This window comes from Ochlerotatus camptorhynchus, unplaced genomic scaffold (assembly GCF_037179485.1).
Source record: "Ochlerotatus camptorhynchus isolate MF236.1 unplaced genomic scaffold, CSIRO-AGI_Acam_v1.1 ptg000380l, whole genome shotgun sequence".
In the NCBI taxonomy this organism is placed as follows: Eukaryota; Metazoa; Arthropoda; class Insecta; order Diptera; family Culicidae; genus Ochlerotatus; species Ochlerotatus camptorhynchus.
In genome coordinates this window covers 321,207-344,198 of record NW_027040868.1, presented here as the reverse complement: position 1 = coordinate 344,198, position 22,992 = coordinate 321,207, and the positions used below count along the sequence as shown (strand labels likewise).

At 38.3% G+C, this 22,992-nt stretch overlaps 4 protein-coding genes across 5 annotated transcripts in view; 3 read left to right on the top strand and 1 right to left on the bottom strand.

Annotated features, from left to right (window-relative positions):
- Positions 1 to 22,992, top strand: part of Wbp2 (WW domain binding protein 2) — an 86,088-nt gene that overhangs the window by 37,284 nt on the left and 25,812 nt on the right. The window lies entirely within an intron of this gene.
- The window catches only part of LOC135710417 (peritrophin-1-like), a 53,850-nt gene that overhangs the window by 29,353 nt on the left and 1,505 nt on the right, over positions 1 to 22,992 (top strand). The gene's annotated exons all lie outside the window — the stretch shown is intronic.
- On the top strand, positions 12,900 to 13,544 carry LOC135710393 (uncharacterized). Its single transcript, XM_065232959.1, has 3 exons — positions 12,900 to 13,128; positions 13,185 to 13,333; positions 13,390 to 13,544. The coding sequence occupies exons 1-3, from the start codon at positions 12,955 to 12,957 to the stop codon at positions 13,508 to 13,510; spliced, it is 444 nt and encodes a 147-aa protein (XP_065089031.1). The 5' UTR covers positions 12,900 to 12,954; the 3' UTR covers positions 13,511 to 13,544.
- The window catches only part of Ent3 (equilibrative nucleoside transporter 3), a 45,076-nt gene continuing 40,851 nt past the window's right edge, over positions 18,768 to 22,992 (bottom strand). For both annotated transcript variants that reach the window (XM_065232972.1, XM_065232971.1), the window contains 6 exons: positions 21,265 to 21,419; positions 21,002 to 21,205; positions 20,731 to 20,945; positions 20,558 to 20,664; positions 20,264 to 20,499; positions 18,768 to 20,202 (listed from right to left, as the gene is read on the bottom strand). In XM_065232972.1, coding sequence (XP_065089044.1) covers positions 19,328 to 20,202; positions 20,264 to 20,499; positions 20,558 to 20,664; positions 20,731 to 20,945; positions 21,002 to 21,205; positions 21,265 to 21,419 — 1,792 coding nt within the window. In that variant the 3' untranslated portion in view covers positions 18,768 to 19,327. The remainder of the gene's footprint in view (positions 20,203 to 20,263; positions 20,500 to 20,557; positions 20,665 to 20,730; positions 20,946 to 21,001; positions 21,206 to 21,264; positions 21,420 to 22,992) is intronic.

Below are 22,992 nucleotides of genomic sequence, written 5' to 3'. Positions count from 1 at the left end.
TCACAATTCGATTGACTTCGGTTGGAAATGTTCTGTGTTCTATCATTGCATTATCGGTTTTTTCTGAATAACGCAAAAATCACCATCTAAACAAGGCACATGTGTTATTCGAAAAGCTTCTATTTCTCTTATCAGCATTTTAATAAACAAGATGAACTCAAATCCATGGAATTGAACTAGTCTCCCCTGTACCAGTCTCCGTTCCAGGCGCTTTCAACAACCTTAAATCCGACTACATAGCACTATCAACCGGCAGGCATGTTAACTAGCAGAGTGGAATCCCCGAAGATGGGTTTTTTCATAGCATGACATCATAGCCAAGCTTGGATGAACGAACCGGTTCGGTGGTAGAAAGTGATAACTTGTTCGATGCATAGTGCGATCAAACCTGAAAGTTTGGAAAGTATTGTCAATACCTGAAGTGGTATGCACATTTGTTTCTCTCAGTATGTTGATCAGTAATTTACGTTTATATTCAATGAATTGAACTAAATTTAAAAACTCATCCTCAAGAGAAGAAGTACAAACTGTCCATATACCACGTAAACAGTTTCATTATTTAAATTATGCATATGCAATTGAGCATAACTATGCATGTAAGATTTCAAATTAAACCTCAAATAGACTTCATATGCAACCATTAACATAAACAGTTATGTTTTCTTTCACCTACCTCTAATATAATTAACTAATATATTTTTTAAACTTTGACCGGCAGTGAAAAACGTAACGCTGTTTAGTTGAAAAATTAGCACACAAAAAGGGTTTAAAAATGAGCAAATAACACAAGTAAAAATGTTTGAAAATAAACGCCTCAATCCGTGCGTTAAACTCTTCCTAAACTACACATCTAAATTAATATATTGTCGGTCAAGTTGAACACTAGAAAACCCCACACGCGGCATTCGAGTTTACTCTCGTTCTGTACGTTAAACACAACGTCGGACATAGTGCGCATTATAGCGCATCATTGTGCGATTACAGCGCACTATGTCCGACACTGCGTTTAACGTACAGAACAAGAATAAAATCAATTGTCGCGTGTGGGGTTTTCCGGTTTTCAACTGTACCGATAATATAAAATCACAACACCTAACGAAAAAAAAAACAAGTTTAATTAACCCCATAAACAAAGAGGAAACGATATGCACACTATTGTCCTCTCCGAAGGTAATGAAACGAAACGGAATACCCACAACGAAAAACTTGTTTCCACATCAACCCACTCTTCACTGAAGGTGACAAAAAGTGGATGAGCATTTATTCACAATCCACTGTCCCGATCAAACCGAATCACGAACATCTTCTTAAGAGCTGGGATCTTATTTTCTAAGAAACTAACCGTATATTTAATAAAACCTTATAGATGAACAATTTGTCGCAGACTGAAGCGTATAATCTGACTCCTTGCAAAAGTAAGCTCTCATTCTCATATAAACCAAAAGCACCGGCCTCTAGTTTCTCTCTCTTTTACTCGCTCTCTCCATCTCTCTCCCTCTCTCTCTCTCTCTCTCTCGTTCACATTGAAAGCTCGTTGATAATGATAATACCAGATAATACCTTTTAGAAGGAATCTAGATGAACAATTCAAAAGTGCCAAACTGCTTTGATCGATTCTCTTCACGGACATTCTCTTATGATAACCACGGCTATGCAAACTGATTTCGTGCTAAGTCACATAGACTGATAAAGGAGGTTCTCATCTAGTGTACCAAACGTTATTCACAACAGGGAATATTTTTGCAGCTGGGTTATTAACGAAAGAAAAATTCGATGAAGATAGGATCTTTTGAAATGTTCATCTTGCATTTAATTCAGAAGAAAGTTTTATTTCACAGGGAAAATATTTGTTTATATGTTATTTATTTGATAATAATTAATGCCGTTTACTGTTATAGGAAATTCAATAAATCTAATATTTCTATGATCTGCTATGAAGCCACACGATCCCATAATCACAATCAGCTGCTGATAAATACTGTGCTCCTCCAAAGGACACGGTATTCAGATAATAGAAACTATTATATTTATTGAATTCCCTATCACAGTAAATGTCATTAAAATTGGCCAAAATTATCATACAAAATGTATCTTTGCATTTTTGTTTGGAGATTTACTATTATGTTGCATTAGAGATTATAAAATAATTATCAATTTAATTACCTCTTTTAGAAAGACACACATTCCTTAAAATAAAAACAAAAGAAGGGATTAGCGGCACCGGTGGAGAAGTGGTAAGCGTGATTATCTCTCACCCCAGCAGGCCTGGGTTCAATCCCAGTCAGCACAGCCGGGATTTTCAGAGGCATAACATCTCTGATCACAGCGAAGTAAAGCCGTTGGTCCCCGGTTCATGAGTTGATGGGTCGATAGGTAGGGACCAGGTATGGAAGCTGCCTCCCTGGCGTCGGTAGCATTGGTGCTCAGCACGGAAAACAAGATCGACGAAAAACAAATCAAGGAAAAAAGAAAGGATCAATATTTTGAACGTCGACATCCTTTGCACCTTTTGTCCTTTAGACCTTTTGCAATAGATTTGCGACTTATCTGCTACCAGCAAGACGACGTTATCAGCAAAGCCAACGATCCCGAAACCTTTATACCATCGATAGACTTACAAAGCAGCACTGTACTCCTTTAATCTAGTATATCAAAAAATACAATTAGGAATACTAGCTTAAAGCAAAACAACGGTGTACTGTTTACGTTTGTCGATGGCCGATGGTATTAGGTAGCTTAAGCATCAGTACACCGTTGTACATCCTGTTCCAGAGCGGTGGACCAAGGATGGATCCTTGCGTCACTCCCACCGTCCTTCCAGCTATTGAATGCATTGTTAACCCTCATGTGCGTTATTCAAATAGGAGCTGGGTATCCTTCACATACTTTTCGGTTATCGTTTGTCGTTATAGCTGCGTAATATCGATTTCTCCTACATTTCTGTCTCAACTTCGTATCGGTTCTCTCGATCACTGTCCGGATTGTGTCAATCGTAGGTCTTCCTTTTCGTAATCCGAATAGCATCTTCGGTAATCCATGCAGTGTGTCCAGCAATCAGATAGGGCCTATAGGATCCCGATATCCTGCAAGATTGCCTGCTATCGGCGGCAATAATAGTTTGTGTATCATAAATCTGTTATTAAAAAGGAGACCCTACTTCATCCATTGCTGTTAGATAGTAATTTGTGATTAATAACTACTTCTTAGATAAAGGATGTGTCTCCCTCCAACAGACCAGAGCTGTCCTGGCCACGTCCTTGCATCTGGTGGGGAAAGGGGAGGAATGTTAGTCCGACACTTACTTAAGAGGGTTGCAGTGAACTCTACGACCCCTCATAAGTGTCACGGGGAGGGTGGATTTTTGTTAGTAGGGAGGGTAAGCCATAGGATACGCCCACCCAGCGTTGCTGGCCATCGTTATATCAAGCATTTAATAAATAGAAGCTGTAAGTAGTTTATCTGTCTGTTGTTGCTGCCCATCACCTAAACATATTATTCAAAACAGTCTTGAGATTTTGGAATTAAGAAACGTTGTCAGCTCGATTCTGTTGCTCCTTTGCGCCTGTGTAAAAGATTATTAATAGTATGTGGCCTAACTTCCACTATCTGGCAGTGGCATTATGGATAAAATCTGCCTGCAATCATTTCTTATGAATGCAAGAAGCTTGAACCCTGGAGTTAGAAGGTGACAGCTCTACCGCAGCTACAATAGCCCATTTCCAGAACGCAAGCATTCTGAAGTCACTTTCACACATGATAAACCCCGCTCCAATACATTATCGATGCAAATATACACCATTGATAATGTACTGAAACTTTCAATCAAGCAGTAGTGCAATACTTGATTGACGTGTATTTAGTAAGTTTTGAAATGATCTTTTTGAATTAGATGGATATTTCCAATCGAGGACAGAGGAACGAAAAGGTAAATAAATTTAGCTGAGCGTAACTATGCATAGGTTAGAACAGTCGGCACCACATACAACGGATAAGAATTTGAAAATTTTCACTTAACATACATACTTTTCAACATCACTTCTGTATGTAGAATCACCCGATGCCTCTTGGTTCGTTCTGTTTCAACCAGCTACTGTCGTCCACCTCCAGTGATATTCGTATCGCAACTAACTCGATATCGCTTGTGATCATCCTCTCGTTCCTATAGTTCACCAATACTACTAGACGAATACAGGGATGTATTCTAGCCCAACCATACAGAGGCGTACCTCTGCATAACGTATAATATTACTGAACTCTACATCCCTTCTCCACTCCAACCAAACAAAGCAAGCTCCGAAATACTCCAACAATCAAGACCATAACATTCTAGATCAATTCTACCAGGTGATTTTGTTTTTTTTAGGAGAAGATAAAACCTACTTATGTTTTATTTTGTATGAGCTTCTCATCATTCAGGAGTGTTGTATTATTGATGGGATTAACAACCTCATAAATAATTTTTGTTAATAGATTGAACACATTAAAATAATGGACGGTTTCTATTCGATATGATGGAAATGGGCACTGATGCCGTAGTTGTGCTCTTCCCTATTAAGACTGTTAATCGACTTTTACCGCATTATTTCTTACGTTGGAAAAATTAAGTCACTTTTCCAATACGAAGAGCACCCCAAGGAGCACACGTGCACCGTAACAAGTTTCATATAAGTAACCGCAACTGTTCAGCGACAAGTGTGCTGCTCGGGATACTTCTTTCTGCTCTCCCTGGCTTTCACGCTCTCACACAAGTTTACTCCTGCAATCAAGTACGTGTTCTATGGAGCCCTTCCTTAGCTATTTATGCCAACCAAAGATCAGCAACACTAATGTCATCCAGACATTTATAAAATGTGCAAGATCACATCCTAAATTGAACTTATTGCTAAGAGTTATACCATAGAGCCTTATTCCTATGTCATACCAAAAAGATTAAGAATCAGGTCTTCTAATTGGGTTGTTTAACTTCGAAAAATATATCGATTTTTATACATCATCTGATAGAGCTTTGTTTTCTGAGACAACGATATTTTTATCGATCCCGTAGACATTCATCTCGATTTTTAAATCAATATTTAAATTTTTTTGATCGTTGACACTAAATCTATTCGTTGACAGCTCGCTCCTATACAAAGTTCCACCAAGGGGCGCTAAGATGGTGATTTTTGCTAATGTAATCGTACTTATTTAAAATAGTTCCAGTGTACCAAAAGTGATGAAATTTTGGATTTCGATTCCATTTTTTTTATTGACGTTGGCCTCAGCTCCGCAATCAAGTGCCGCCGACGGGCATCGATTGAATTCCCTTGACGACCATTGAATTCCATGGGGCTGTTTCACACCTGGGTAGATATCGCACCCGTCACTATATGGACCAGGACCAACGACTTTACTTCTCTGTCAAAGGAAGACGTTATCAGACACATCACACAAAAACCCAAAGATCTCGAAAGACATTGAAAGCATTCACACTGGGATAAGAAGCAGTCACGTTTATCACTACACCACGGACGCCGTTTTCATACTGTCTCAGAAAGTTTCTCATTGTGTTATGGTTCATCATTTAGATTAGTGTTCGATTATCAGTCCATCCAACAACAACGGCATCTGTGTGCGTGCTTGGAAATATTATCCGTAGGTCTGCAGTTGTACTCGGTGTTTTAAATCAGTACTTGATCTCAAATAAAAATCTACAAACACACGTGTTGAATAGTTTTCTTCAGAAAACTGACTTGCAACCATGTTTTTTTATGCTATCATCTGCCCTGTCCTTTTGCTTCAAACATGATTTTCCATCCTTTTCCACCATCATGCGGGCAGAATTTAAATAAGGCCCGCGATGTTTCCTACGATCAATCGTATAGGATTGATATAGGGATGCTAGTCCCCTGGTTTCCTGTTCTATGCTTCATATTTCTCTGGACCAGAATTATCTGTGTTTATAGCATGCATCGAAATTTTGTTAAACGTCGCTTCACTCACATATTCTAGCTCTAAAGCTTAAAAGCTACTGAATTCTTCTAAATCCTGGTCTCACAAATCATAATCTTTCTATCCGGAGATGAACCATCTTACGGCTGAAAATCTCTTAAATAAAGGAAATCGATCAATCAATCAATTGATCATACTATTTCCTCTCACTTCGTTTGTTTTCTTTTTTTGTCTATTAAAATCCAATTTCCTAAAATCAGTTGCTTTCTGGTCTATCAGATAGTCCCCAATAATTTGCACTATGATCTGCAACAACTGATCTGGCTTATTCACTAATTTCACTACGAATCAACAATAATGCACTTCAGCATTTTACTGTGCCTTATTTTTATCAAGCGATTTATTTCATTGCGCTCGCTCTCGCACTTCAACCCTTCGACTCGCCTTGCGGTCATCTGTACTTTCAGCTTTCCAATCGACCGTTCAGTGGTCTAGCCTTGAGTGTAGTATCAAATATGACTTCCATGTGTGCTACGAAGTTATGGTCTCACAATCCCCCTCGTTTTTCAATCTACGACTGAGCTAACAATATTCATGCGACTCACACTCCCACGCTATCTCTCTGATTCTTCAGTAGTGATGTCCTATTACTTCTCGATTAATAAATAATCATTTAATTGAGAAAATCGGACATCACTATACTCTTCAGCCACATTTGCTGGTCAATTCCTTCTAGATTAGTCATGTGCTACAGTCTGAAACAACTGGTCTCACTCACTCACTTATCAAACAGCGCTAAGGTAGATCACCTGTCTCGCTCTTGCTCTTCAGCCTATAGGCTGGCGTAGCAATGTAGTAGTAGTAGTGCGCTTCAGTGTTACACTGGACTCGCTTTTTCCTGTAGCGCTTCGGTTTACAACCGGACTCGCTTGTGCTCTGCAGCTCATCAGCTGGCCTAGCAATGTTGTTCCTAATGCGCTTCAGTATTTCACTGGACTCGCTTTTTTTTCTCTAGCGCTTCGGTTGATAACCGGACTCGCTTGTGCTCTACAGCTCATCAACTGGCCTAGCAATGTGATAGTGCGCTTCAGTGTTTCACTGGACTCGCTTTTTCCTCTAGCGCTTCGGTTGAAAACCGGACTCGCGTAGCACTGCAGCTTCTTAGCTGGACTTGCTTCATCATAATTTGTTTCCACAGGTGCATCTTTAAACACAATTCATGAAATTACATCTACGTACCGTATCCAAGTAAAATTATCCTCCATCTCTCCAGTCACCGATCTCTATAAAAAATCGTACCGGCTGCGCCAAATTGTAGAATCACCCGATGCCTCTTGGTTTGTTCTGTTTCAACCAGCTACTGTCGTCCACCTCCAGTGATATTCGTATCGCAACTAACTCGATATCGCTTGTGATCATCCTCTCGTTCCTATAGTTCGCCAATACTACTAGACGAATACAGGGATGTATTCTAGCCCAACCATACAGAGGCGTACCTCTGCATAACGTATAATATTACTGAACTCTACACTGTACTTTCAAATTAACACTTTTTAAAATGAAATTGTAAATTTATAACATTTTCACTAGAACGAAAACGACGCAGCAAAACAAAAACACGTCATTTTCGCAGCGCGGCCTACTTCGATCTCAAATAGTTTGAGTATCATCCATCTGAGTGAGAAATAATCTATTTAGGGGGTATGGGGGCAAGAAGACCATACGGGGCGAGATGGACCACCGTTCGTTTGGGCATAATACCTATTAACTCAATCTAATTGTTTTACAAACTTGTTGAAAATGCTTCTAATATGTATCTCCCAGAAAACCATATCAAAATTCAATTACATGTCTAAGATAATAATGGAAATGTAACATTAGCTCAAAATATCTAGAATATTACAAGATATGCAGTGAAGAAAACAAGCATTGCATTCACTTTATTACATTATTTACACGGATCAGCGCTGGTTCTATAGCGAGCAATACACGTAACTGTTGCCAAAAGAACTTATGTTTCTATTTCACATGATTCCTGAATGTTATTTTCCAGTGAAAACCTGTCAAAACGTTAACTTTTACTAGGGTGCTCATATTGCCTCGTATGGTTGTTGATCGGAGCAAAACCTGAAATTTTTCAAACATAATAATTTATTGAGTCTATCATATTTTATCCATATTTTGAACATTGTATATTATCAAACATATTCCAAAGCATGAGCATGTTCGCAGCTATCATACATTTATGAATGTTTTTCATGTGTTATGATGTGTTTTTCTTAGGGGGACCATATTGCCCCTATCTACCCTAGACAATTCTAGAGCAGCACATTGAACATACCCGTGAACACGTAGATCACCGTTATTAAAGCCATGGTAGAAATTTCGTCCGGAACGAACCCTTTATTCACCTTGCATCTTTTGTCACTGCTATGAGTTCCTCCTTGGAGACTTGAAGGTGCATTAGGTCCTAAGTAACATTGATCGATTCTCTTCGTCAGCTTTCTCTTTCGTTAATAACTTCAGCACATAACCGTTTTTAGTTGTGTTTGTCGTATTTCCAAGAGGGTGCACTTCAATCATGTCGAAAATCTCATGTAATTTTTATGGCCACAAAAATAAACAAATGCAGTAAAAGCAGCGTAATGTCAGTTCATGCACTGTATTAATGATAATGTTGTCCTTTTTGGCAAGTGATAGGGGAAATGGCTCTAATCTTGGCCTTTGGATCTAAGATTGGGTCCATCGCTGAAAATCTAATATTTGTCAATTTTATCTAGATGAACGCGTCATTGGGACGGCACTAATAGATTTTTTTTGTCGCTATTAAAAATTTAGTCGATTAGGGACATTTAGGCCGACATTGCATCCATTTCCCCTATTACACCATATTTTCGACACGATTGAAGTGCATCCACTTTGGTATGATATTATATTTTAATTTAATTATATAATTTTTTGCTGTGCAATGCATGAATTTGTTTATTATGTGGCAAAGCACAAGGATACTCTATGCCCAGGGAAGTCGAATTTCCAATCCGAAAGATTCCCTCCACCGGACCGGGAATCGAACCCGCCGCCTCTGGTTTGGTAATACCGTGCCTTTACTGGCTAGGCGATGAGGCCCCTAATGTGCTCCTAACCACCAATTCGGGATATAATCCCAACTTTATGTGATACGGTCGTACCATCTATGATAACGTTAGTGTATGGTACCCGTTTATTAGGGTTAATTCAACTCATCCCCCATCTGATAGTTGGCATTAAACATCGAATAAAGCAAGTCCGAAATCGTCTAATCCAGACTTTAGTGCTGGTTCAATCGACCAAGTTTGTGCAAGAAATTGATGCGCCAATGTAAATCAGCAGCGAAAAACTGTTTACATCATGCTGATAATAATTATTGATAATGACGGCTCACTGGCAATAGTGAATCAGCGCACGTGTAAACTGAGCACAGATCTGATGTGGTGTCGTACGTCACAACTCACAACATTTGCCGTGGTGGAAGAGAGACACTAGTTCTAGAGATCTGTGTGAATACTGCTCATGTAGCAGTTTGTCTTGCTAAGCTTTATCTCTCGTAAGTACGGCTCTCAGCGCTCTGTGTACTCCCTTAGACTCATCTCAATCTCAAAAGCTGGGTATAGACACCCGCATAAACAATAACGATAAGAAGCGCCTAAGCACCAATTCGGGATATCATCCTAACTTTAGATGGTATTGTTGTACTATATATGTATATCGTTAGTGTGCGGTACCCGTTAATTAGGGTAAGGAAAGTCAATTGATCAATTGATCAACTCACTTGAACGTGGATTGAATGTGTAAAACTGCGTTTATGGCGAGGGGGGCAACACATCTAAATTTGAATTCCAGTAAAACACAATTTTTCTTGCATCGTAGATAGAGTCGCCCCCTGGCTTTATTGGGCAAGTGAGTTTAATTCAATTCACCGCAATTCAGTTGATATCGAATAGCGCTAGTCCGACATCAACCAAATTTCTGGACATTCATTTCGCAGTTCATGTGAGTTGAGCGCTGAATTTAATCATCAAACCCGGCTTTGGAGTCCAATTTAATTTTCTCCCTATTGAATTTCAAAATGTTTGCGCCATAGAGCCATACTCTGTGTTTTCACTGACGGTGAATCTTCAAAGAAAACATGGAGTGTGACTGTACGGTGCAACATTTTTTAATTTGATAAGGAGAATACTACACACTTAGAAATAACTACTTTTACACGAAACGCAATCCATATTCGACGTAAATCATAGAACGTAAACAAACATTTCATGTAAAATTAAGTGTTCTCAAACCGTCGACGAAGAGAACGTTTGATTGAATTGATTTTCACGTTTCTTTCAACTGATTCTTATGTCAAAAGGCCCGCTTACATGTGTTGGTCTCAGGGAACCTAAATTTACATAACTTTTTAGTAGTGTGTAGCATTTATCTATATATTTTAAAATAAATTAACTGAAAATGTAATTGAACTTAACGTTAGCTTTCTATATGAAAAAGTAATGAGTGATGCTCCAAAATGCTATCTATCCCTGTCTGTATATGTTAAGGTGCAATCCACTTTGAAGCGTTTTCCAAAAAGTCTAACCCAGTCGCCCTCGACAAATCACCCCCATTGCAGAAAGCCGTCGACATCTTATTTGTTTATTTTATTTATTTTCTTTATTTTATGTGAAATGGCAAAAGGAATAGAAGTTTCTCCGAGAACAGTAGGAATTTACAAGATTCCGCTGGTCAAACTGGAACAAGATAACAATCCATGATAGGATTCTGAGCAGTTCTAGGCCAAATAGCGAAAATATAAAAATAAATTAGATTTTACCTCTCAGAATAACAAAAGCCTCGCATTATTTCACATTTTTATTTTTATTTATTATTTATGCAGAAAACATTTTTTTTAGGCCAAAAATTCGTTTCCTATACCCAAATCACATATTGCGTAAACAAATAGAACGAAAATTTTATTGCAGGTAGATGTTCTACGATTTTGGTTAATGTTAAAGTGTCCCTTGTGTCCATTTCAGAATAGTTAGCATTCGAATGAACAGAAGTAAAAATCTTAAAAAATTGATTTTTTTTTTTGTTTTTGAAGTTTTTAACAGTTTTTTTTTTTTTTTTTTTTTGACGAAATTTGGGATTTTTTTTTCAATGCGTATTTCCTAAGATTTTGAATCAGACTTCATTTTAATTAGATAAACCAATATCGTGCAATGATTTATTGAAAAATATCGAAAACGCCATTTTGAAAAATTAGGTGAGAGTCAAAATAACCGAACTCCGGCACAAACTTGGTTAATTGTCCCCAGTGAACAATTATGCAAAGTTTCATGGAATTCGTAGAGGGAATAAAGAAAATCGATTTGTCAGTTGGCGTAGAACTGCTCTTTAGCGTTAGCGTTAGCGTTGTTACGGTATACTTCGTAGATTCGATACTAGTAACACTCACGTCTCTTTTGAAATTCTCAGTCAGACTGCTTTCAGGAATAATGCTGGGAAGTAAACATTAATTCCAATCTAAAAAAGAATACCAAAAGCATAACTGTCGCTATTCCCGGCCACGACCAGCTTACCGTAACTAGGGGTAGGGAAGATAATGTTGGCAAAATCGTCAATTGTTGGCGTATGGAAGCTAAAATCAAGGAGAAAGTAATGGTGTATGGTTCATTACCATGTTTTCTACGAAGATCGAGTGATTTCTAACTACTATTCAATTTTCATACTGCCGTATTCTAACGGAACTCTCCACCTACCCTCTTCTAAAGATCATTCTCTAGCTAATAAATTATCACACTAAAGCTTCATGTTAGCATTTCCAACCAACTCTGAAAATCGCAAACTTCGCGTATGAAGTAACATAAAAACACTTTGAATGTACAAACTCAAGGCGGAAATAGTCGTCAACAATGCTGATGATGGTACAGCACGCAATAACCACCCTACTGCTTTCTCTCTGAGATGACCAAGTTGGTCATACTTCTAGTTTCAGGTTGGGATAGTTCTAGCGACGTTTCATCACTGCCTAAAGCCCCTACTGCTTTCTCTCTGAGATGACTATATCAAAAAAATAATTTTGATATCACATCAAAGTGGATGCACTACAATCATGTCGAAAATTTCATGTAATTTTTATGACCACATAAATAAACAAATGCAGTAAAAGCAGCGTAATGTCAGTTCATGCATTGTATTAATGATAATTTTGTCCTTTTTAGCAAGTAATAGTACACCATATTTTCGACATGATTGTAGTGCATCCACTTTGACGTGATATCAAAATTATTTTTTTGCTGTGTGGTTTATCGAGAGTTAAGGAATAGAAATAGCTTTATGCTCTCGAAACTCAGCGAAAAAAAAACCCATACATAAAAAAAGAATTCGTCAACTGCAACAAATTTCGCGGTATTTCCCAGCCGAAGCCAAATTTCGCAGAACTCGCGGCTTTCGTGCATTTCCACTGTCTTTAGACATTACCAAGCACATTACTACCAGAAAATCAATCATTTATCTTGTCCTTGTAGCCTATTAGCATATTGCTCACAGAAAGAATTCGATACTATAACTTTGTAAAATTTAAACAACTACAACTTTGTTGACAACTGGTTTTTTTATAATGTATAATCATAGATATGGTCAAATAGCTGCATTAATTCAACTCAATCACTCTTTCAAATCAAAGATATGTGACAAATTGGTGTATTTGTAAAATCCATGATGACAACTAGTTTGTAGGCCATCCCAAACGTAACGTTACATTTGAATGATGAAAATTAGCACTTGGTTCATTTCTCACGTTCCCCTCACTAGTTCAACGTTTCTCGTGACATTAAATTTTCTCACTATATACGAGCCACAACTCTATCCATCTTACAGTGAGTGTATCATCACAATGCATTTGAACACATGAATTCAAAGAGTACCCACACACTCTTTAAACTCCAATAAGAATGATAAAGGATTGTCAGTTTCAGTTTTTGGCAAGTTATATATCTGAAAAACATCGACATGAAAAACCTAGAAAATTTGCTGATTTATTTCAGCAACCTTTCCGCATTCTACATATTCAGCGTAGCCACTTCGATAGCAGTTGTTTTGTTAACCGTATACCTAGGAATAGTGACTAGGTATTCGACTGGAATCAACGATCAGGCAGACACAAAATCACAACACCAGCCACAGGTAAAATTGGAAGAACTCTCAAGGTCACTGCAGGCTAATCAAAACATTGCTTCTAGAGCCATTTGACCACCCACGATTCGGACAGTGAAGAAGCTGGCAGCGAGGACGAACGGCTTAGAATTGAATCAGTTCGACAGCTTAAGTCAGCCAAACTCAAATCATTGGAGAAACAGTTAACCGACGAACAACGACAAGCTGAGAAGGAGTAAGATTTGCATTAACAAACCTCAATTTAATACTTATTATTATTTTATTTTTCAGAATCGAAAAAGCTCAATTGGCCGCAATTTTTGAGTTGTTGAAAAAACAAAGCGAAAGATTTGATTCTGAATCCAATTTGAATGAAGATGATTTGAAAGAGCAATTGAGTTTATACCGGTGAAGCAGTGAGAACCCCGTATTGGTACAATGATATTTGTTTTTAAAATAAGTTTTAGTAATTAACTAATTTATGCATAGCTGTATATGTAGCAATGTAAGATTGATTATCTTGATAGCAAGATAAAAGTCATTATCCAAATGTAAGTGGAATAACGCTAGTCAAAATTAAATATTTAGTAGCACATAAACATTGTTTTACATAATTTTAGGTTCTTTAGCCATCTCCACACGGGTTATCCATGAGCAATGTTAACAGTTTTTGAGCATGCAACTTGGAGACTCACCCTCCGTTTGATAGTTATGGATGCTACAAAAAAAAACTTTTGTGAACCATGATTTAGAAAAAGGCGATTTAAATGTAGTACCATTAAGATTAAAAAGTCCTATTTTCATTATTACGTTACCACTGTGACGATTTACTTGATCTATTGTAGTACATTCCCCTTTGTGAATCTTAAAAGGGTGAAAAACTACCACGCGAAGTATCAATGAAAGCCATTGGCGAAGGTACTGTGGGTGCCAAGGGGGCCAGCCCCCCTCCAGAATTATCTAGGCCCCTCCTCCAGAACTTTTGGGGTTTTTTTAATTCACCGGTATTTTGTCAAGCTTGTCAAGTTCGGTGCTACTAATCTTTTTTTAAGTCCTTTATGTCAACTACTTTTCATATGTTCTGGACTAGAAGTAGGAATATTGATAAATTATATTATATATCGTTATTTAATCGATGGCATAATTAGACGTCTTCAGGCACTACAAGTTGGCCATGAGCCCAGCGATTTTTCTTGAACTGGGAATGTTGTAAAACTTCAAGGACTTCTAAGAAGTTCAAGGAACATCATTAAAATTGAGGAAACTTATTAATCATTTTGGGAACTTCATAGATCTACAGAAAAATTTCGTAGAAACAAGAAACTTGGAAAAGTTATGAAAACTGCGTAGAAGTGTTATTTGAGTTTGAGAAGCTTCGTAGAAGTTGAGGGAACATTATTTTATTTCAGGGAAGCTCATTATTGATCGGAAACCTCTATATCATATCGGGGCACTTTTTTGAAGCCTCATGGTCTTGGAATAGTAGTGGAAATTACGTTCGTGTAACTTCGCGGAAGACCATCGAGAAACGTAGAAGTACAGCACACTTTGTAGAAGTTTTGCGAATTTCGTAGTATTTTAAAACTTCATTTAAGTGTAAGGAATTTTGAAAAAGTACATTGAATTTTGTAGAAGATCTAAAGATAGTTCAATAAACTTCTAGGAACTCAAGGCACCTCGCTTCAGTATAGGAAACTTCGTTGCAGTTTGTCAGAGATCTTAGTTCGAAAAAGCTCCCTGAACTTCTTGGGGGTTCTGAGAACTTCTTTAAATTTCAAGGAACTTTTCAGGTGTTTAAGAATATTTGTAGATGTTAGGTACCTTTCCAGAAGTGCAAAGATGTTGAGAGATCTTCGTAGAATCAAGAGATTGAAAAAAATATTGTATATGGAATAAATTCAGGGATCTTCGTAGAAGTTGAGGAAATTTAGTAACACTTAAGGGAGTTTTGTAGATGTTCAGGAAACGTTGCATAAGTTACAGGATATTCTTTCAGACATCCTTCCTAGACAGCAGGAAATATTCAAAAGATCTCCATATGCACAAAGATATTAGTAAAGTTCTCTGGATATTTTTCCAAGACTTCAGGTTGATCAAGTTCTGAGGATTCCAACTGTTTAAAAATGAAATGTTCTTTCAAGAATGTAGGTTGTTCAGGAAGTACCATAATCCGGGGGGAAATGATCACCGTGGTGAAATTGATCATAATGTGTTGCACTTTTAATTGTCATGTATAACATGGTGTATAACGGTGATGGATATCAAGAAAAATCTTAAAAGTATCTCATTTTGAGACTCTAATGATTGCCTTGATGTGTTTTTCATAACAAAACATATATTTTATTGCATAAATTTCAATTATGAACAGCTGACGTTCAGTAGCATTCAATATCAACATCTAAACGAACGATCATAGGACTGCAACTATTGATGTCATTACCTTTAAAGTAGCACGTTTTACTAAACTAAGTGTCAATGAACCCGAATTATTTAATAAATTGGGGTAGAATGTTTCAAATATCAAGAAATCCAGGGAAAGCGGCGCCGGTGGTGTAGTGGTAAGCGTGATTACCTCTCACCCCAGCAGGTCTGGGTTCAATCCCAGTCGGCGCTGCCGGGATGTTCTGAGGCATAACATCTCTGATCACGCCTTCCTTCGGAAGGGAAGTAAAGCCGTTGGTCCCCGGTTCATGAGTTGATCGGTCGATAGGTAGGGTTCAGGTGTGGGAGCTGCCTTTCTGGCGTCGGTAGCATTGGTGCTCAGCACGGAAAACAAGTTGACAGAAAACAAACCAAAGGAAAAAAAGGATTTTTTTTTTGGGTTTCTACCCATCTCGCACAAGGTTTTAGCAACAATCAATACGAAACTAACGATTTTAAATTGGCTCACTACTTGACTAGCCTATTGGTCCCAAGCAAATTTACTAACGTACCCCATTCTAGTCGAAATTCCAGTACTACACTGTGTTTGTTTTGAATCGCTATGAAAGTTTGACAGATAAAATGAGGGTGTTCAGTAGCGGGTATATAGCTAAAAGCAGAATCCAACTCTAGTGTGAACTCTACGTTAGTTTAGTTATTGCTGTTCATTTCTTTCGTGCAGTTTACAATACATACACATCATCAGCTGTTCCTATTAGATTTAAGTCGACAGTATGAGTAATAAATTACATTCCTTATCAGTAGCTCAAGAAGTGAAGATCAAGAACCAAATTTGTAGTCAATTAAAAGTGAGTGAAACCAATAAACTGAAGTTTAAACGGTGGTGTAAAAAGTGGATTTTTGTGAGCTTGGTCTATCGATGACCATTTGACTAATTGTGGCGAGCCATAGCCGAAGAGTAGGGTCCAGATCGGCCACATCCTGCCACTAAGTGAACCGTTTCCCCAACAGAGGGGTTAGTGGATTTGCCTATGTTTCGAGGGGTGAATCGATTAGCTTGGGACCGAAGATAGTACCAGAGCTGAGCCAAAAATTTGAGCACGTTTATTCGGGACCTTCTGGTCTTAGAGTTACCACTATGGTTTTAGCATATGAATCTGATTCAATGAACCATATTAAATAAGAACAATTACTAGAAATTCACGCTAATTAATATAACCATAAGAAAGAACTTAACGACGTGTTCGGGGTATCATCCAAACCATTTGTGGGATTGTTTTACCATCCGGGTTACCGTTCGTAAATTATTTTTGTTTATTAGGGAAGCCATTTGATGGTTTGATCAATTTCACCCTATATCGATATTTTCAAATTTAAGATTTTAAAAATTTCCTGAAAATTAACAAAACATCCAATATTTCAAGAAATTATGCAGGACGATCAGGTGGTGGAATCTGCCTCCCTGGTGTCGGTAGCATTTGTGCTCAGCACGGAACCAAACCAAAGGTAAAATAGGAATTTGAGCGGGGTTCTCTCTGTTTACACTCTTAAGTATGACACACTTGACATAGATGGCCCACAGCGACTCACGAACAGTGATGCAAATTATCATGACACACACGTGACACTCGTCTACGCATCAACCGACTATCGCTGGCAGAACGTTTTGTCCCGCAGTGAGAGGTACAGCCATGGCAAACAACAATCACAAGTAATGGTCGCTGCTCACAAGCAAAACGTTACACTCGCTGCTGATGATGAAAAGTACAACGAAAACAGACTTCTTCTGCAGTAAGATTATGAGAAAAAGCGAAACGACAGAAGAAAATGAAAACAATGCCTTCGTACTCCAAGTTCGTCTCGGCAGGCACAACTGTGTGAGTTACAAACAAAGCAGGCAACACTAAACGCAAGCTGTTGGACTCACTCACCAACACACTCACATAAGCAAGCAAAGCAGCAACTGCTTCAAAACGAGCACAGATGAGTATCGTGATTGTCGGAAATGACCAGATCGGTGATGGATCACAACCGAATATGACATTCACCAGTTGCTTTTTACATCTTTCGTCAACTTGATGGATGGTCATGACGAGAGCTTCGACGAGCACATTGATAGGAATGTACAAAGCGTTACTACCATCAGCTGGTTGATGATCGTGATTGTGATAGCAACTCTTTAGCAACTTTGCTCACGAAGAGCTACTGATTCCGATCAATAGCGGTGCGGCTTCTTCCTCCTTCTATGGATGCTCATGTGGGTTGCAGCTCGCTGCTTGCAGGCAGTTTTTCGTTGTGTACTAGAGAACACCAGCACTCACCACGCAGTGATTGAATAAACACCGTTTGGTGAGACCGGATGGAATTCAACTTTGAAATCTGTGCTAGGGAAATCACTTTTTGCAGGCAATCGGTGATAATTTTAATTATCTTAGCAACAGTTGTATATTCGTGCAATTTTCATTAGTGACATTTTGAAAAATGATAAAGTCTTAAGTTTAACAGATACGAAGGAATATTTCTGATCGATTGGTGATAAAATTATTGAAATTGGTCCAGGGACAGCTGAGTTATTACTGTTCAAAATCTTTCATAATTTGGTTACATGTTCCATATTCGGTTTTCACAAAGTTTACCCCCATATAGAAATTACAGACGTAGTCCTACGTCAAAAACCAAGATTTAATAAAATAAATAATTTCGCAGAGTTCGCTCTCAGCTATTGCAAAAACCAGCAGCAGCAGCAGACGTACCTCTCGGTACCTAGATCACACGATCACGCACACAGCCGTAAATAAATAAAAATATTACATCCAAGAGGATGCACTTCAATCATGTCAAAAATCTCATGTAATTTTTATGGCCACAAAAATAAACAAATGCAGTATAAGCAGCGTAATGTCAGCTCATGCACTGTATTAATGATAATTTTATCCTTTTTGGCAAGTAATAAAACACTATATTTTCAACACGATTGAAGTGCATCCAATTTGATGTGATATTGAAATTAATGTTTTGCTGTGTATAGTCGATAGAAGTTATTGTTTCGGAATGCTTTGTTCATATTGTGAAGCTTGTTAGGTTACTATGCAACCTCTGGTTGAAGATGGTGTCAATTGTCTTTAAGCGTTTCATTCGAGGGTAATTCCTCGCGAAGTAGAGTCATGCACCTGCAGCTGAATAAAGTGCAACTTATATATTGTTTCATGGATCAACAGTCATCAGGATATTGAATGATTAATCTATTCTATAGATTAAAATATGCTATTTTTCTTTATTATTTTGCTTTTTCTAGCCACTAGAGCGTCACCTTACCGTGATATTGAGCCCCGATGGGAGTTTTTGTTTTGTTTGTGTATGTGTGAGTGTGTGTTTTTGTTTTGTTGCTGTCATATAAATATGTTCTAATCCATTTCATGACTCAATTTTTTCAAGATCTAGCTAAGATGCTTCCAGATTCTCAGTTCACGATGACCTTCCAGTATTCAACACTTATGCTAATGCCACTACATTTTTCGTCACATCCGGTCGCACATACATTCAATTTACCAACTACTTAGATGTATGTACTACTATGTTACAAGAAATAATATCAATGAACCTGCCTAGTTATGCCTTGTCCATTAAGAGCAGAAAAAGTGACTTATCATTGGAACGACGATATTGCGACTTTGTTAAACTTTCTCGCGTTTTATCTTTGAAAACCCTCAACGGAAAACTATAATTATTTTACAGTCAGTTGATTAAAGCTCTTCTAGGATTTTGTTCGTCTTTTCATATCAGTACAGAGCATTCGACGCTATTTGAAAGCTTTGTCTTCTAACGATTTGCTGTAGTGTAGCGTTGTCTAGCGTATGGTGGATACCTCTAGAATGGACTGGGTTGCATTAAACACTACAGTTGTTGCTATTGTCACTAAATTGCTGGCATCAAATGAGCTACTTGCTTCTGTATCTACGCTTGTTGGCAACTGGTTTAATACTGTGGTTGATTGCGGTACCGTGGACGTCACGGCTGATGATATGCTGCTAGTAATCTCTGGATTGAGAGTTGTTGTGCTAGTTTGAAATATTGCTGATGACAAAGTAGTGAGAATTGCTGTCGCTAGTGTTGTAGAGCTTGTTGAACTACTAATGCTTAGGTTGCTGAACGGTGGTTGATTGGGCTTAGGAGGAACAAATGGATATTGTGGGCATGGGTTAGGTAGTTGTGGACCCAACATAGACTCGAAAACGTATCCAACCAGCGAACCGGCTGTCAGTCCCAAATTGTACGAAAGTGTCATCATGTTACCGGTGACTTCACGTAGTGTGGCTGAGACCTTGTCTGGCGCGAGCATCATAGGCAAGCTTCCAGCCAATCCGTTAGTAACGCCAAGAGCAGCAGTAAAAACGAACGCTGATGCTTCTCCAGCAATGACAGGTTGATCGCGCGGTGAACAACACAGTAGTATGAGTGGTACAAGCAAAGCTCTTAAGCCGGACATTAGAATAAGCTGTCTTCGAGACCAGCTGTATGGTACTGCAGCCAGTAGTTTTCCCACTACATCGGATGTATTGAACGTAAACATGAGTAGCACTGGCATCCACGTTCCCAAATTGCAAGAAATTATTTCCGACTCTATTCCCGGATACAAGGAGAGAGTAACACAATATGCAAGTGCTATGCAAGCCATATACGGGTAGATGGCGTGAGCTACCTTCCATCGCGACTCGAGACCACCTGTGGATTAGAGTATGTTAGATTTTGTTTAATTCGTACTCACAACATTGTGTAAACAAACTTCGAAAACTGCCGCAACGACCGGCACTGCAAATATCTGGAGTCATCACGTGTTCGACTTTGAAGGCAACGTTCGGAACATCATGTGATGCCGTTGCAGATGTGGGTGACGTGACCGGGCGGTTGGTTGTATTGTTATTAGTTGTTACACTAGTTGTAGTAGACGTTAGATTGTTGATGTTTGTCTCCAGCACATTTTCACCACCACTTGGATTGGATAGTTCGTACACTGGATTACTGTAAAACCCCATGTAGTTTAATATACTGTTAAAACAGGAAATAATCTGAAAACTACCTAAAACTGAGCGTTGTAGTTCCAGGTGTTATATGAACCGGTGGACTAGACTCCAGGGATAACACGCCATACCGTGCAGTTGATAACTCATTGTCTATAGTATCACTCTGGAAAATAAAAAAAAAACTGTTGTTGTACCGATACAAATGTGATCAAAATAAGCATCAACAAACCAGTGTATGGTCGTCGTCAGGTCGAAGTACAATTTTGGCACAAGCCTTCATGTGATACCGTACAAATGGGGAATGAGTAGTTATGGAATGTAGTACATAGCTGAAGGCTATGTAAACTGTCGACGTTAGGAAAAATATTGCTGTTGATGCTCGATCGCTTTTAATAAGTAGTTTTGTTACAACGCGATTGGAAGAAACCAAAAATCCAGCAATGCCTAAAAAGAAAGTATACATCACACTCGGGTAATTAATCCCATCAGAACGGACATACTCTCTCCCGCCATCACAGCCTGTGTGTACTGCTTCGGTAACATACTTGCGAATCCGTAAAAACTTGATTGCTGTATTGTGCATCCCATAGCCACCAACGAAACAGCAGCCAAATTGACGGAGTATGCCGTTTTAGCGCTGAACATGTGCCAAGCTACTTCACAAAGTGCGACGAAAACTAGTGTAGTGAAGGACACCGCATATCCTAGTAGAAATAATCAATTGTTAACCAGTAACATTCGATTCCCTATAGCGACTACTTACCGAATGCAACACGCACTCGAAACGGCGCCAGCGATAGAAACACATTGTTCAGTAGTACAGCGCCCAATGCTACGATGATGTACGTCATCGACATGTCCAACGCTACAGATTGGCCCGGAAATCGAGACTGCCAATAATCGGATGCTATAATGAAACTGTAGAAGAAGAAAGCTCGAATAAATTTACTTATGATCCTATCTGTACATAAGAAATTAGTTGATGATTCCAAAATCTGAAAACGCTTTTCGGACGTATACTTAAGTGAAAAACGTGACCGTTAGGGTGGATCAAGCATGTATGGTAGTTCAAAACCCCCGGTTCCCACCGTTCATTCTATTTGTATTGAGGTGCTCAACTGAGCCAAATTTAAAAGAATTTTGTTACAGTTTAGGTTTGCAAAACAATTGTAATGTTCATATGAGAAAGCGTATGGCATGTCAACATCCCACGTTACTTAACATTTCCTATGGCTGATACTTAACATTGAGCAAACTACGCAGAACCACTTTATTGAAGACCGTGCAAAAATTTACTACACCTGTACTGCTCAAACCCACCCTTTGGCAGGGTAAGTTATAAGAGCTGAAACAAAAATAAATGATTTTATCAACAAATGCTGTACCAAGGCAATGGTTTAAATGCTACACTATTTATGTGCCATTTGAGTGACTGCTTGAAATAAGTTAGACTGATGAGAATATGAGACCGATCAGAATTTTCTGACAATTTCAGTTTCAACTGGCCAAGTGACTGGCCCAAGTCTAATTGTAATTCTTGCACCCGTCGTGGAAAAATTGAAAAAAAAAATATTTTAACAAAAACTGCTATAGAAACGCTAAATTGATCTAGATCAAATGATCCCTACCATTTTTTCATAATGACATGAAAGCCTTCCGAAAGTAAGTATGCAGAATCATCTTAAAGATCAAAACCATAATTTGTCAATATCAATTAAGCATGATGCTGGTTTGAAAAGGCACACCATCATTGGGATTCCATTGAACCTGTTGATATTGACAATCAAATCAATTAATAAATGTACTTATTGACCCACTTGCCCCGTGACTTATCTTGCCCCACCTTACGTAACATAAAAACACACAAACTTTAAAATTCTCCCGGAAATCCAGATCATAACCAAATTCCTTCATTAAAAAAAAATACAGTTAAAAAATACGGATTATGCAAAATGTGCAATAATTTAATTAATGCTATTAATACTCAATTAAAAAAATCCAAATCAGACGCATGGCAGTGGGGTTCAAAAGCAAAAATGCTTATCTTTTGTTTTGTTTGATTTATGAGGAAAGAATTGGATGACTACAAGTCGATTGTCAATTGTTGATTAATGGGTTCAAATTGATCAACGGGTGTGTAGGTTAAACCACAGAGAACAGACGTTGAGGCTCGAACAAAATTTCTCTAAAAACTAGTGAAAACGGCGACTTCCCCACTTAAAAAACCTCTTTGACAACCTGATTACACTAGACACTAAGTGCTGGTAGCGCCAAGTGGCAATTTTCAACAGAAAATTTATCAATACTAACGCCAAATTGGTCGAAAGTGGAAAATTTATAGAGGAAATCAGGAGATGCTACGCCACGTAACGGCGATGTTCCCACTTATCTTTACAAAAGTTTCTGACCGAAGTTGGACGTCTGTTCTCTGTGGTTAAACGTACTAATTTTCGACCTAGCACTAGATTTTGACCCTTCCATACAAATTTAT